This window comes from Embiotoca jacksoni, unplaced genomic scaffold (genome assembly GCF_022577435.1).
Source record: "Embiotoca jacksoni isolate LCO1_2020_lvr unplaced genomic scaffold, fEmbJac1.0.p SCAF_36, whole genome shotgun sequence".
Lineage (NCBI taxonomy): Eukaryota > Metazoa > Chordata > Actinopteri > Embiotocidae > Embiotoca > Embiotoca jacksoni.
In genome coordinates this window covers 472,498-487,333 of record NW_027185388.1, presented here as the reverse complement: position 1 = coordinate 487,333, position 14,836 = coordinate 472,498, and the positions used below count along the sequence as shown (strand labels likewise).

At 46.0% G+C, this 14,836-nt stretch overlaps 1 protein-coding gene across 5 annotated transcripts in view; it reads left to right on the top strand.

Moving 5' to 3' along the window:
* Positions 1-13,378, top strand: part of LOC138208243 (VPS10 domain-containing receptor SorCS1-like) — a 143,530-nt gene extending 130,152 nt beyond the window's left edge. The window contains exons 19-28 of one of the 5 annotated variants that reach the window (XM_069165998.1): positions 347-533; positions 1,220-1,353; positions 2,950-3,076; positions 5,680-5,792; positions 7,423-7,557; positions 9,456-9,555; positions 10,687-10,792; positions 11,446-11,603; positions 11,705-11,762; positions 13,046-13,378. In XM_069165998.1, the coding sequence (XP_069022099.1) occupies positions 347-533; positions 1,220-1,353; positions 2,950-3,076; positions 5,680-5,792; positions 7,423-7,557; positions 9,456-9,555; positions 10,687-10,792; positions 11,446-11,603; positions 11,705-11,733 (1,089 nt within the window). In that variant the 3' untranslated portion in view covers positions 11,734-11,762; positions 13,046-13,378. The other 4 variants (XM_069165997.1, XM_069165996.1, XM_069165999.1 and 1 more) reach the window with 4 other exon arrangements.
* The last annotated feature ends 1,458 nt before the right edge of the window (positions 13,379-14,836 follow it).

Here is a 14,836-nt window from a genome sequence, read left to right as displayed (position 1 = left end):
TCGGACGTTGAAGCTCCGCCCCCTCTTGAAACGTGAACGTCACCCAGGACAACCTCGCCCGGCTCGTCGCTTCATATCCGTAGACTCTCTGAAGCATTTCAAGGGTCTCTGTTGACGATTTCCAGAGTTTGACCCAAAATCAGACGTTTTCTCTGCTCCAGTTTCAGGCCCGCGGTGAATTCACCAAAACGTGTCACAAAAAAGAGCCGTACATTATTGGGTTGCGTTCAACAGTTACAGTCTCTGAACTTTTTCGATTGGCCGCCGTGCCACTCGCCGTGCGCTATAGCAGCTGCCGTTGAAGGGCCCGACCTGCAGATGCCCTGAACGTGTTTGTCCTCCGCAGGGTGACGGGGCGAGGACGAGCATCACGCTGGACTTCGGGGACGGCCACGCTCTCACGTACTCCAACGTGAGCGCCATCGAGGACGGCATCAAACACATCTACAAAACGGTGGGAATCTACCGAGTGACGGCCACCGGCGAGAACAGCCTCGGCTCGGAGACCGCCGTGCTCTACCTGCACGTCACATGTGAGATACCGCTGAGCTTTTAAGATTCGCGTTTACAAATGTACTCGTGCATTTATGCAGATAGAAGTTCCTTCCATTTTTTTGTTTTTGTTTTTGTTTTTTTTGCTGCTCCTGCTCTCCGCCCTTTATCACCTCGAGTGGAATTGCGGCTGCCGGCTTGTACACGGCGTGCCGCCGCATTCGGAGCTTTATCTCCCCTCCCACGACCGAACAAACAAGTGAGATACGACAAATCCCATTACGCTTCCGCTCGAGTCAGACTTCTGCTTTTGTAGCCGCCCGGCCCACAGACGTCGCTGCAGCCTCGCGCGTACGGACGCTGACCGCCCCCGGTGTATTCTGGGGGTGACAGATGTAACCGAGCTGACTTATTGATCGGGGAGCGTCGTTGCCCCCACCGATCTGTCAATCCTGTGTGCCAGCCGCCGTGCAAATAGAGCCACCGCAGGCTCAGGAGTGCCACGGATGAAAAATAACCCGCAGATGGCAGCCGGCAGTCCCAAACGCAGGAGCGCACACTGAACAACCAACCCCCACCCACCCCACCCACCCACACACCCACCCACCCACCCCCACTTCGTTTGAACCAATAAAATGATTTCTTCTTGTTTCTTTTATTTTTTTTCCCACACTTTGTGGTGCAGAGCATCGGGTTCACGCTGTGATGTATATGTGTGCCTGAGTAGGTCAGCTGGAGTATATCCATCTCTCAGCTCCCTTTGTGGCGGTGAGGAATAAGGAAGTGAACCTGACGGCTGTTCTGTGGCCCAGCCAAGTGGGAACGGTCACCTACATCTGGTGGATCGGAAATAACACCGAGGTACTGTACCCAGACTCTCCTGAAGTAGGTTGCTGACTCTTCTCCTCCAAAAATGTGGGAATCATTATCTTGTCGAGCTGCATCTGTGCATCCAGGTTGAAAATAATTGCGGCCTTGTTAAGCGGCTTCAATAAACATCACAGACGTATTCGAAAACGCAGAGCGGCTTAATTACTGATAGCCACCGAAGTGTGTCCGTCGTTAAAACTCAGGCCCGTTGAAGCCAGGCGGAGCTGATCAATCCCTCACAGGTAAACGGCCATAAAATGATATATTTCTCCTCTAATCCCACTGTGATATCAGACCACGCAGATAGTTTCAACTTTAGAGTTGAGATATCTGCGTTTGAAGACTGTCAAAGTTTTCTTTCAGGCTCATTCAAAGCAAAAAACAAAACAAAAAAAAAACAAAAAAAATCATATTTTCAGAAGCGCTGCAGCTCCAAATCAGTGTTAACCAAGTTGTTTGGAAACTATAATCCATTAGTCATCATCAAGTAATTACAGTGCTTTACTAAGTACCCAGCAGCAGAAGGAATAACAGCTGTGATTTTCACTGAGATTTATTTTAATAGCTGCTTTTAATGTGACTAATGTTGTGACAATCACATGTTAACATGTCTGGGGATTTTTCATCTGCAAGAAGACAAGTAAAACTAAGCACTCACACAACACTTTGAAAAACGTGGATTCAAACAGTCTGGGTTTCCTATGTCACACACCCGAGGAACCAATCGCGCCGACCCGAGCTTTCCATATCGTGGAGCTGCGGGAAAGCGGCAGAAGGGGTGGCGTTATAGTTAGTAAGTTTTTTTCTGATGAACACAGATGGGTTTTTAGGGGGTTTAGTCGGTGCCAAGAGAACTTTAATGTTCCTGCATATGTTTATGAAAGGGGGGAATTAGTTCCTCAGTAGAATCATTGTTGCTGCTCATATTGTTTTTGTAGCTCCCTGAAAGAGTTGAGCCTTTTATCCTTCATCCCCCCCCCCTCCTTTTTCGACTGCAAACAAAGCCTCCTCCCCATAATGCCTCAGTAACAAGGCGTTAATGGCATTAATACCTGTTATCAACATTCCTGTTACGTTCCTCTGCGCTGCCTGGAACCTCCACCTCTGTGGCCCTGCTCGCTCCGGAGGCCCTGCGTGTGTCGACAAAGACTGCGCTCATCCGATCTGTCTTCATAATTGTAGTTGTGTAAACGTGTTTGTTCAGCGCCGACCGTGGCCTTCCGCAAGGACAGCCAGTTATGTCAGCTGGTAATAAAGCGCGGCAGCTCCGGCATCTTAAAGCTATCTGAAAAAACAAAACAAATGGAGACGTGAGTAATGACGGGAAGGAGCTGCCGCTGTCACAGAGGGAACTCTCTACAGGCCGCCGTACTGTGTGTGTGTGTGTGTGTGTGTGTGTGTGTGTGTGTGTGTGTGCGCGCGCGCCAGCAGGCTGACACCTCTATAGTGTAAATAACAGCAGTGTGAGATGTTAACCAGCCGTTGATAAGGGGTCCCTCACGGGAGCCCCCCCCCCCCCCAGACTCTGACTCTCTCTCCACTCCATCCCCCCCCCCCCCCTCTCCCATTCTGCCTTTTCTCCCCCAGCAGCCGGTAATCACTCTGGAGGGAAGTGTGGCGTGCACGTTCTCCCGGGAGGGCGTCAATACAGTCACCGTGCAGGTGTCCGCTGGGAACGCCATCCTGCAGGACAGGAAAACCATCGCTGTCCACGGTGAGCCGACTTGGTGGACTCCGCCTCTGCTGGCAATCCGCTGCTCTGCACGCAGGATGTGTCACCGCAGTCATAACAGTAGCATAAGACTTTGAATTGGTGTAGGTGATGCTGTTCTCTTTCGAATAAGCTCATTAAAGGGCGCCGGCCAAATGCCGGAACTCGAGGCTTCATTTCGGCCGTTCACAAACCAACGGGTGACGTCACCGTCGGGTGCCACTTGGTCACAAATCATCTGGAAATGCCAAAATTTGGGAGTAACTTGTTTAACAATTAATACAGTTTACACACTAGATGAGTTATGAGACAGTGAAACATGTCAAGTTCACTGCTGACAAGGTGTTTTTCAGACTAAAGGAACTATTTCACGGTTCTAAGAACTTTGACGGGTAAACTTAGAACCTTTTAAGTTCCTGTAACTCCGGTTTGTGGTACTTTTCTTTTTAGCTCCTACGCCCGGGTACGTGTGTACGTTCCCCGTTACAACAGGAACTGCAGAGAAACTTAAAGCCGCTCTGTTGACATCGTGCTCGGTCACTTCACAGTTCCTATTAGCGGTGCAAATGCAAACTACAAAAAGACTTTAGAACCTATTCAGTTCTGGTTGAAACTCTCCGAGGGGTTTGTTCCTCTCCTTCGACCTGTTTGGTCCGAAAACAGCTTTTCCAACAAAGAAGGCTTGAACGTGAGATGATGAGACCAGTTTTAACAGGACGTGGAACCACAAACTGATCATATTAATACCCGCGTTGCCCGCGTGACTGTTAAACATCCGGCAGATTTTTCAGACGGATTCCGCGGCTGCTCGGCTGTTTTTTTTTTTCATGCATCTGTGTTATTTATGAGTTTTGATATGACTCATAGATCGCTGCACGACGAAGCACCTGCCGGTCTCCCGGGTCCTCTCAGGAGGGCACCGCCTCGCTTCGGGCTCAAATCTTAACGCAGGCTGCTTTCTGAATTTGTGGCTCTTAAACTCTGAAAGTGTCTCCCGGTGGGCTTCAGATGTGTGGATCCACGTGTCTAGCTCTGGTATTGAGGTTTCATTTCTTTTAGGTTTTACATTTTTGAGGATATTTAGAGATGCACTGATCGGTGCCAAAACTTAACTTTTACAAACTGAGTCGTTATTTACTGATTAAATACAATTTCTTTATCAGATTTAGTGTTTAACATTCGCAGACTGTTTCTAGTTCCAGAGCAGATAGATTTGTGTCACTGCAGTTACTCTGAGTATCAAAGAGAAAAAGTCACAAAAGTGCATTTTTACTGATGTATTTTTTTTTCTTTATTAAAGGGGCACTGCAGAGTTTTAATAACAAGAAAATCTCATATAGCTTTAGTATTTCACACTGAAACGCTTTTGACTCCGTTGCATGTAATTTTCTTCCTGTAAAGCACTTTGAGCTGCATGTCTTGTATGAAAGGTGTTGTACAAATAACCTTTATGATTATTGTGATTATTATGATTATTATAATTATTGCAGCTCTACACAGTTGTCATTCTCCCTTCCGGCATCCACGTTGGTTTACAGTGTAAATTATGATTATTATTAACATCGCATTTGAAGAACCTGCGCACGAGCGGATCCAGAAGGGTTCCCTACAACCACTCGGTAAATCCTCCATTATGATAGCAATCCACCAATCCACAGCTAGCATTTAATGACTTCCTGTGCTCTGAAAGACGTTGAACTGTCAAGGCGATTCACTCTTAAGAGACGAAGTAGAACCTCTTTGAAGCATTAAAGCTCGGATTATCCAGCAGAGGTTTACCGGTGGATTTAGGACGAACTAAATGCAACATCTGCTTTAGACTGTTAGTTTAGATCGTTAAAAAAAATGTGTTTTGTTCCTTTGCTCTTTACCACCACCAACTGTTCATCGGTGGTATCGCACCGACGTCCTGCATCGCCGCTTTCACGTGCATCTTTGCTCACGACGGACCGGAGACGTTGCGCCGTCGTGCCGCTAGCGATCGAAAACTCCACAGGAAACTTTTAAATCTGTTTCTACCGTTTTTATTGTGCAGCACTTTCATATGTCTGTCATAAAGTTGCAAAGTGGGAGGAACCACTTGTGAAGTAAAAGCCTCATTCATCTTTCAAATAGGAAAAATACGAGGTGACTCCCAGTTGGAGCTCTGCTCGTCGGATGGGTTTTTATCTGTTTGACACGTTTAAACACAACATCTGTTGACCAAAGTGCTGCACGACATCAAACAGCATGAAAACAGATCAGAGACTCTTCTGCTCGCTGCTGCTTTTTATTCAATCAGATAATTTCTCATTTCTGGCATGTCAAATGTAAATACGAAATTAAAGTTTCAGGAACCAGCAGCTCGTCTTTCCCTCTCGTCTGTCTCGTAAACACGGACGGTGTCGCGTCGCTGATGTTGTGTTACTTCAGTGAGATCTGAAATTAGTCAAAACTGTTTTAAAAAAGAAAAAAATATATATATTTTTTTTCCCTCTGAAGACGAAGCACGTGAGCTGAATGTAAAGGCTGATTTGTTTTTTTATTTTTTATTTTTTATTTTTTTTTATCGGGAGATGAAAGCTCAAAGTATCTCTCACGCACGCATTTCCTTTTCCTCCCCGCAGAATATTTCCGATCTCATCTGCTCGCCTTTTCATCAAACCTGGACGACCACAACCCCGACGTAGCCGAGTGGCGGCTGGATGTGAGCCGGATCATCAAGAACTCTCTGATCCAGGTAAAAAAGGTCTCTCTCTCGGTGGGAAACCGTTGCTTTGCTTTTGGTTAAATACCGTCGGCGCCCGGGCCGGACCTGTGGGAGCGGCGTGACCTCCCCTCGGCTCGTAGACTCCAATCTGACTTTTATGATGATAAATGACGGGCGAATCTAGTACGAAGAGCACGCTGATTGCCGTGGCTCTCGCGCGCGCGCGCGCGCGCACACACACACACACACACACACACACACACACACACACACACACACACACACACACTGAGCTCAGGGCCGTGCGGTAACGAGGTTGTGCTTGTTGATCTGTACAGAAGAATAAATGTCAGTTTGGGTCCAACGTGTGTTCTGCACTGACCCGAGGAGGCGCCCGGAGACGAGCGCTTTTTTTTTTTTTTTTTTCTCTCTGAAACCTGTCAAGTCTGAGGACATGATTCAAAGCCACATGTGACACGGCAGGTGCAGCGCTTCCCTCATTAACTTCCTGTTTGCCGCAGCATCCTCGACGCGCTTCTGATCCCCGGGAGCGACGCGGTCGGGGTCTTGCGTCATATTTTCACGCGTTATTTGATCGCGCCAAATCAAAATTGATGCCAAAAATACACGTGGGCTCCTTCCGTCTCCACTGAACATGTCTGTTTTGTTATTTGTTATTGACGTATTTTTTTTTTTTCATGACAACGTCAGCCTGGAAGGCAGAACACGGGTTAAAAGAAAGACAGACAAAAAAAAACAAAAAAAAAAAAAAGAGGAAAACTTTCAGACGAAAATATGACATGTTAGCTGAAAACATTCACTGCAGGAGGAGCTGGAGTCAGAGCCTGATGCGGGAATTAGTGGAAACAGGAGATTTCATGCTCTCTGTTTATAGTACCCTTCTTATACAGTGCAGCAGGACTCCTTCCTACCCAACCCGCCAACTTACATCTCTGTAAGCGAGTTTGAAGGGGAGCTATAAAGAGCTGTACTTCGTCTTCAGGGTTTGATTGATGCTGGAGATAAATAACTTCTAACAAAGGCAAACACTTTACTAATTATATACAAGACGGTGTAAGAGTCGTAGACTGTACATAAAAGTGAACGTGGCTTCAGGGTCTGAAAAACGAGGCTGACGTGGAAGCACCTTAAGCTGCAATACCACATCGTGCCACTAGAGGTAGGCTCCAAAAAGCCTCCAGCTGTAGAAAGCCTCCTGCTCCATAGACTCCCATTCCACTTCTTTCATGAAATACAAAGTCAGTAAAGTTTTTCCACGACTCATCATGGTGTTGTTAGCTAAAGTCGCTCCTTCTTTATTCGTTTTCTGGCGGTCCATCTGAAAACAATGCCGTTATTCATAAGAAATTAGGCCTCAGAAAATCACATTTTTGGGGGTGTGTTTGTTTGATTGACAGGCCCGTGGTGCAGTCAGGTTACGGCTATCAGTGGGCGGGACGTAGTATGGTCGGGTTGGTTGCCGCTTGGCTTCACGAAATGTTATGGTTGTACTTTCTTTAAATTCGGATTTAATTGACAGTCTCTGCTCAGAGCAGAATTGAAACAGCCTTCAGTGTCACTGTCATGTTCACGGTGTTGTTGTCCTTAACCCAGCCCCGCTTTAACTTCCCCTCCCCTCGTGTTCCCCCCCCCCCTCCAGGCGACAGGCGTGAGAGAGGACCAGCTCCTTGTCGCCGTCCTCCCCGGTTTACCCACGGCAGCCGAGTTCTTCCTGCTGCCTGACAAACAGCTGACTGAGGGGAAACCAGAGAAGAGCTCTGCTCATTTAGATCAGGTGAGACACCCGCTCTGAGCTGCTGTCCCCCGCCCCCTCCCGCTGCTCTGAACACTACTCATGTCGGCGGATGGATTTCACCTCGTTATCCTAACTGTAATTCTTGCCATAACACCCAGTCTGAAGGACCCGTCTCCCGTATTTTTCTGCTTTGTGACTCATGGAGGATCCTCTCTGCCTGCAGCAGCAGCAGCAGCAGCAGCTCGTCCAGTAATTGCACTCTGAAAAATAACCCCAGCTTTTAAGTTCCTCCTTTCCTCCAGCAGATGTCAGTATTAGTCCACTGAAGCATGTCCACGTTTTTTTTTTTTTTTTTTTTTTTTTTTTTACCATGAATCTAATTCTAGAACACGCCTGAGGAATCTCTGCAATAGACTCATCAATAAGCCTGACAAGTATTAACAAGTTATCAAGGGGAATGACTTTTAAACTCCCTGAAGTCACATCCTGTGAGGTGGAGGGGGCGGGGGGGGGGGGCATAAAGCCAGACGTAGAAATTGTCACGGTTGATCAGTACACTAAATCACTGGCGCCCCCCTCCCCCCCATACACCCCTCGTAATAGATAATGACTGATCATAACGTCGGGTCGGCTCTCCGTGAGAAGAATTCCACGGCTGCATGCCTGGGGAGAAAAAAAAAATCAATTTGATCCCCCCACCTGGTTGATCGCCTGGGAACTCCCCCTCCCCCACCCCCCCTTCATGCCGGCGATAAATCTTCATTCAAGGTTGGCGTCCTTAAAAAGTGTAGAGCGAGCTCCGCTTGTTAGAATGTATAATAGATTTACTGACCCTGGTATACAGTGGGAAAAAAGTAATTAGTCACGGCGTAGTCTAAATTTAAAATGTGCTAAGAAGTACAAAGGGGAGGATGAAGGACTACAGAAATTACTCATATCACAATTCATTTGGCAAATGAGGCAGATAAGATAAATGAAGCGTCTGCAGAGGAGAGAAATAACATCGTGGAGTTCTGTTGCGCGGAGCTTCATATTTTCTCCGAGTTAAATGAAGAAAAACAGCTTCACGATACTGGAATGTATTTACTTTAAAAGGCCTATTTAATGTTTTTTGGAGAGCATCATCGCCTCGGGACGCACGTTTTCTCTAACTGTGCCAATAATAAGATGTGTGTGGCATCGGACTCCGGCCCTCCGTAGTTTACCTTTCAGGTAATCGGCTTATCGTCGCCCATTAAGAAGGAAAGGAATTATCAGGATGCATGTGTTTTTAACGAGTAAACATTTGTTAACTTTTTTTCTGCAAGTTAAAGCACAATAATGTAGGAAATAACAATAAACAAAACAAAATTAATGAAGGAAAAATGCCCAAACCAGGAAGTCAACAAAATAAAACACACAAACTGCTTTTGAAACACTCGATGTGATGGACCCCCCCCTCCCCTCCCCTCCCGTACCCGGTGGGATCTACGGGTTCGACGTCTCTGGAGATCAAATAATAGCAAAAACAAAGAGTCGATAATTAACTGTTCGCTAACTAGTTTACAGTCTCAACTTCATGAGGTGAAAATGTGTGTTGTGTTTTCAGCTTCGTCTGCTGCCCCCCAGTGGCCACAACAATAATGCAGCTTTTTTTGTGCCCCTTTAAAATATCGAATAAATCAGTGCAGCAGAAATAAGTAGTTCACAGATTTCTCCGTTAACTCGCTCAGGAGAGGCTAGCATGATGCGCGTCTTCTCTTTCGTCTTTCGTCTGTCCTCTCACAGCTGTTGAGGACGAGTTATTCGCGGCCGGACTTTCAACGGAGTTGCTCTGAAATGTCGAAACCCCGAGTGAATAAACGACGAGTCAGAACCGCAGACCGAAGGGAACAAGCTGTTTTTTTTTTTTTATACAAAATAAAAAATACGTTCTTCGCATCTTCTTGTCTCCGCAGCTCTCCGAGGTCCTGCGCAGCGCCTTGAATCAAAACCTGGTCCAGTTCACGTTGCGGCCGGGCGTCCAGGTCACCGTGTACGCATCGCACCTGTCGGCAGGTAAACGAAACAGGGCTGCCCGTGTGTGTGTGTGTGTGTTCAGAGTTTCCCGGGAGGGGGATTTTTTTTTTTCTGTAGTAAGTGGGACAGAACATAAAGCATGAGACCTAGATACAGATACAGTGGACAGTCAGGTATATTTTCATTATTCTTGCTGCTCCCACCCCCTCCCACCCCACCCCTCTCTTAACTAATAACCCCACCCCTGTGTGTGATTGGCTCCCACCATGTAGCTACACAGAGACATTCAGAGAGTGAGCATCGTTACACGTATGTGTGCCTCTTCCTATTGGGGATGCTGCTACTGTCCTAAAGGGGCTTATAAAATAAAGAGTAAGAGAAGTCCATATTACTGAACATTAAAAATGATTCTCATAGGTGTCATTTGTGTTGAGTCGCTCATCGGTCCCTCCAGGAAATCGTGATCTTGCGATCGCGATAATGAACGCAAATTCAAGCCAACTCCGCAATATTTTGCGGGAGCTTGCAATTTGTTTTATTTTAATTCCGGCAATTTTTCCTCCAAAAAAAGTCGACAGCAGAAGCTCTGACGGCATGAAGTAAGTCTTTTCAAACAAAACTCACTTCATTTGACCAAAGTAACTCCTATTTACGATCTGAAAGGCATCTAAAGCTCTTATTTTGACAGCTGATGTAGTCGTTGTATTCTATGTTAGTTTTAAGTATAAAGCGACGTCACTTTCATGATTTGTTTGGCAGCTTTAATCCCCACGGTTCTCTAAGTTCAAATAAATACATTTGAAAAAGGTTAGAAGTAGAATATTTCTGTATTTGCAGCATGATTCTTTTCTCAGGAAGTGGTTTCATATTTATTCATTTATCAGGTAGTAAAAAAAAATAAAATAAATCTAATTCTGCTTTTGTGACTTTTTTTGAATTCCTGCAATTTACTCGAAACTCTGCAAATTACATCTCAATTTTGGAAAAAAATCTGCAGCAGAATGAAATGCTTTTGATTGCAACGATCGCAAAACATTTTTTTCAAAAAAAATACTCTGAAATCCTGGCGGGACCGGCTCATCGCATGATTCAGCTGGGTGCAAATACAGTTGACGTCCGCAGCCGTGTTCGTTTACGCTCTGTTGGCTCCTTGTCTCCCTGTCTCTGCAGCGCCCCTAGTGGACACCAGCGAGAACCACAGTGGCTCTGCCATGCTAATGCTGCTGTCTGTAGTGGTTGTGGGTTTAGCTGTATTTATCATCTACAAATTCAAGAGGTAAAGTGTTCATGAAATGTCATGTCTTATATAGTCGTCGCAGGTTGCCGGTAGCTTCCTGACAGCTCGGTAAAGACGAGCTGCCAGCGAGGCTGCGGAGGAGGCTGATAGCTGCCCGTCAAACGTCCGGCTGCTCTTTCTCTCGCTCCCCCCCTCCTCCGCCCCTCTCACACACATCTGTAGAAATCCTTTCATCAGGTCAGTCCTGACAAAGGAAATGTCAGTCGGCCTTCGGCCGCCATCGATATTGGAGCCCTTTGAACGTGGGGCACTTGACCTTTTACGGAAATGTTAAATGACGTCTCGGCGCTGAGGTGCAGTTCCGAGGGAGAACGACGTGAAGGGTCATGGAGGCTCGCGGACGGGCAGAGACGGAGTGAAACCTCACGTTTTACGGAGCCGCTTTGTTATTTGTGCCAGTCGCTGCCGATCCGCATGCGAACAGCGTCGCATTGAGTCAGCGGGGCGGTCGATGTGCGCATGCAAAGACGCGGTTAAATCGGAATCGGCTGCAGCACGCCGGCGATCCGCTGGCCGTGCCGCCGCCCTCTCTCTCTCTCTCTCTCCCTCTCTCCCTCTCTCCCTTTTGCTTTTAGTTTAGGCCGCTCCCCTTTTATCTCCCCACTTTGCCTCACTGTAAATCTTTCCTCAAGGAAGATCCCAGGCCTCAACGTCTATGCGCAGATGCAGAACGAAAAAGAACAAGAAATGATGAGTCCAGCTGATCCAACGGAGGCCCCGCCCAGCTCTCAGCGGGACTTGGTGCATTCTTTGGAGATTCTGGACACAGAGTTTAACTCACGGCCCATCGGTAAACAAACGCTCTATTATATTCGATTGTTTTTTTATTTATTTTTTAATGTTTCTCCATCCGTCGTGCTCATCCTGTGCTCTCCGGTGTGTGTTTCTCAGTGAAGTGGTCCGGTCAGCGGGAGAACTAGACAAAAACAGTACAGTTACCGTCTTGGTGGTACGATGAACACCCCGCCCCACTCTCCCTTTAATCAGCCGAGGGGTGCAGATGGGTGACAAATGACGGGAAAATCCAGCACTCAAGTGTCTTTATTGTCGCAGCACCACGAGGCTGCGGAACAAGTTGCTCCAAAAAGCTCCAACAGCCGGCTGAACACGTGTTTTACATCGTTTTCGTCTCCCATTCATCATCTCACGACTCGTTTCTTCGGGGGTTTTTCCTGTAATTTGTCGCCCACCTGTTCATCCAGATCTAATATTTGACTAATATCATGTCTGTCGTTACTTTAACTCGACTTTTAACTCTTTCAGCACTTCAGTTCAGGAGACGCTGCGAAATCGGGTGTTTTTTCTGTGAACCTGCTCAACATATTATATTTACTTTTATATTTAATGGAGGACAACGGTTACTACCGGCACGTACCTATGCTCCAATCACACCTGGGAATAAATAAGGCCATATTAGAGATATAATAAATGTCGATGCAAGTGACAGTTTTAGCAGAAATTCACATTTCCTGTTTGAACTCCCTTTAAAGTGAGATTAGGTCAACTTTGAGAAAAGGAATGACACATTTCCCATTTTTACTGATCCAATTTTTGGAGCATTAAATTGGCCTTACTGGTTCGCTGTGACCAGTGTCAGCAAACTCATTGTATGCCTGTGACGCTACGTCTTATCATTAACCATCATGTTGTAATTGTCACTCACGGTAGCTGTTCAACAAACACACACAGTCTCACTGTAACAGCTGCTTGTCTTTGTTGTCTCTCATCCCGTTTAAAGTTCATGTTATTTATGATGTCTAACTCTTCAATTAAACCTGCACGACTGTTAGATGTATGATTATTTTAAGAAGATTTATCATGAAATAAAATGAGGCCAACTGCAATACCACAGAGTGCCACTTGGGGGTTTTGCTCCAAAAAGCCTCCGGCTCCATAGACTCCCATTTAAATTCTCTCGTTAAATACAAAGTCAACAAATTTTTTCCTTAAGTTTTTACAGTGTCATTTTCTATAGTCCCTCCTTCTTTTTTTTTAGTTTTCTGGCGGTCTATCTGAAAATAATTGCCTGTGGTGCAGTCAGGTTTCCCGCTATAGTCGGGCGGGTCGTAGCGTCCTGAGTTTCACAATTCCAAAACTATTTCCAACATGTTTAACACCATTAGAAGATAATTACATTTTTAGATATTGTGTTTTTAAGCTAATTCCTGCTTAAGTTTTCTATCCCGAAACGTCCTCTGACCCGCGTCTCTTTCCCGCCTTGTCTCCCTCCAGGATGTATGAAACCTCATGTACATGTGAAATTCTCCACAGAGCTCCCCACGTACATCGTCTGAACTCCGGAGCGGACTCTCCGGTTCCAGCAGTTGCGTCATGGATTATTATAACTTTTTTTTTTTTGCCATTTTTGGGACACGATGGTTTTTAGCTTTATACCTGTGCATGTTGGACCCTGCTGACACACACTACTGTGCTCCGTTCAAACCAGAAGAAACTGTGTACAGGTTTTTTTCAGTTTTTTTTTTTTCCTTTTCGACGTGTGTCCGATAAATTCAACATTTAAAAAATGAAAAAAAAAAAAAGTTTATTTATACGAGGCATGAACGAGAGGGCGGGCGGGGGGGGTGGGAGAGGAGGGGGGTGGGGGGGTGGTAGAGTTTGGGATTTGCTCACATGTCTGAGATTGGTTTGCTGTTCTCTGAAGCTAACAGCAGTAGTGTATTATTTATTCATATGAATATACTTTTTATGAAGTATGTAATTGAAGTGAATTATACATTTATTTTGTAAATCATGAATGTCTATGTTAGAAAATTTGTGTATTTTAATAACAAAACTAAACAGAGATGCTGTTACAAAATATGAAATAGGGAGGTGCTTTGAAGCTTTTTTTTTTGGTCCCGTCGTCTCTCGGAGAGCTGATTTATGGCACAATACACATTTTATACTGAAGTATTTCTCTTAATAACAACACGGCAGTGGGGTTTTTCGTTTTGTTTTATTAATTTCAATGTCGCTGTTAATCTAATGCTTCTGGTACTATTTATGATACACACCAGTTTGTAAAAAAAAAAGAAAAAAAAAAGTCGTGCGCTTCGGAAAAAACGCTGGATTGGCGAAGGTTGCCGCGCTGCACCTTCTGTTTCCCCTCGCCTCCCCCCCGAACATCAGCAGACCTTTTTAGGAATTAGAAGACGACACGGAGGAGCGTTTGGCTGTCGTCGTCTTCCAGCCCTGGAGGTGTGCAACAGGAGGCAACTCGTGGAGGCCCACATTTGAGGTGGCAGTCAGAGTTCCAGTGGGAAGGCGAGAGGCAGACAGAGGGAGGTTAAGGGAGACGGAAGAGTGCTTTTTTTTTTTTTTTTTCGGGGGACGCGGCGGCGCATTAAGAACGTCCGATTGGACGGCGCGAGACGAAGAGGTTGACTTCTTGAACACTTAATGCCGGCCTTTCAAGCTCAAGGGCCGGCTGAGGTTGGTGACACATTCAGGCTAATGTCCCGACCCGCTCTCGAGCACTTCCCCATCCCCCCATCTTCATCCCAGCTCATTACATCACGCTGTAGGAAGCAGGAGAAGTAGAGCGCAGATGCTGGCGGGCTGCACGGATGGTTAGCTTGTTCGGAGGACTCTCCGAAGCCGCTCCGGTTCATCTGCGTGCAAAATCTGACAGATTGATGCCTTTCAAATCTTCTGAGGCAACTTTTCCAGATATAGTTCTCCTTTTTTCTTTTTCTTTTCTTTACTTCAGGGGGGTGTGTCGATAGAGACTCCAGTTTTGGTCTTTAGGTTCTACAGATATAGTGAATACACACAGGAACTGTAAGGGGATGATGCCAGGTTCAACACGTACGAGCTACATTTTACTTCAGTGAAAGCGAAGACGAGCGGAAGACTTATTCTTCCGGCCGTTCAGGCAAGTTGGAAAAACGGAAAGTTACTGCACGGCTTTGTATGAATTTATTAAAAAAGATGACGAAGAAAGTTTAGTCTTCACCCGTTGGGAGCGTTGTGGGATTCCTCTTTACTGGGGAACTTGTCATGAAAGTATGAGGTAATACTTCT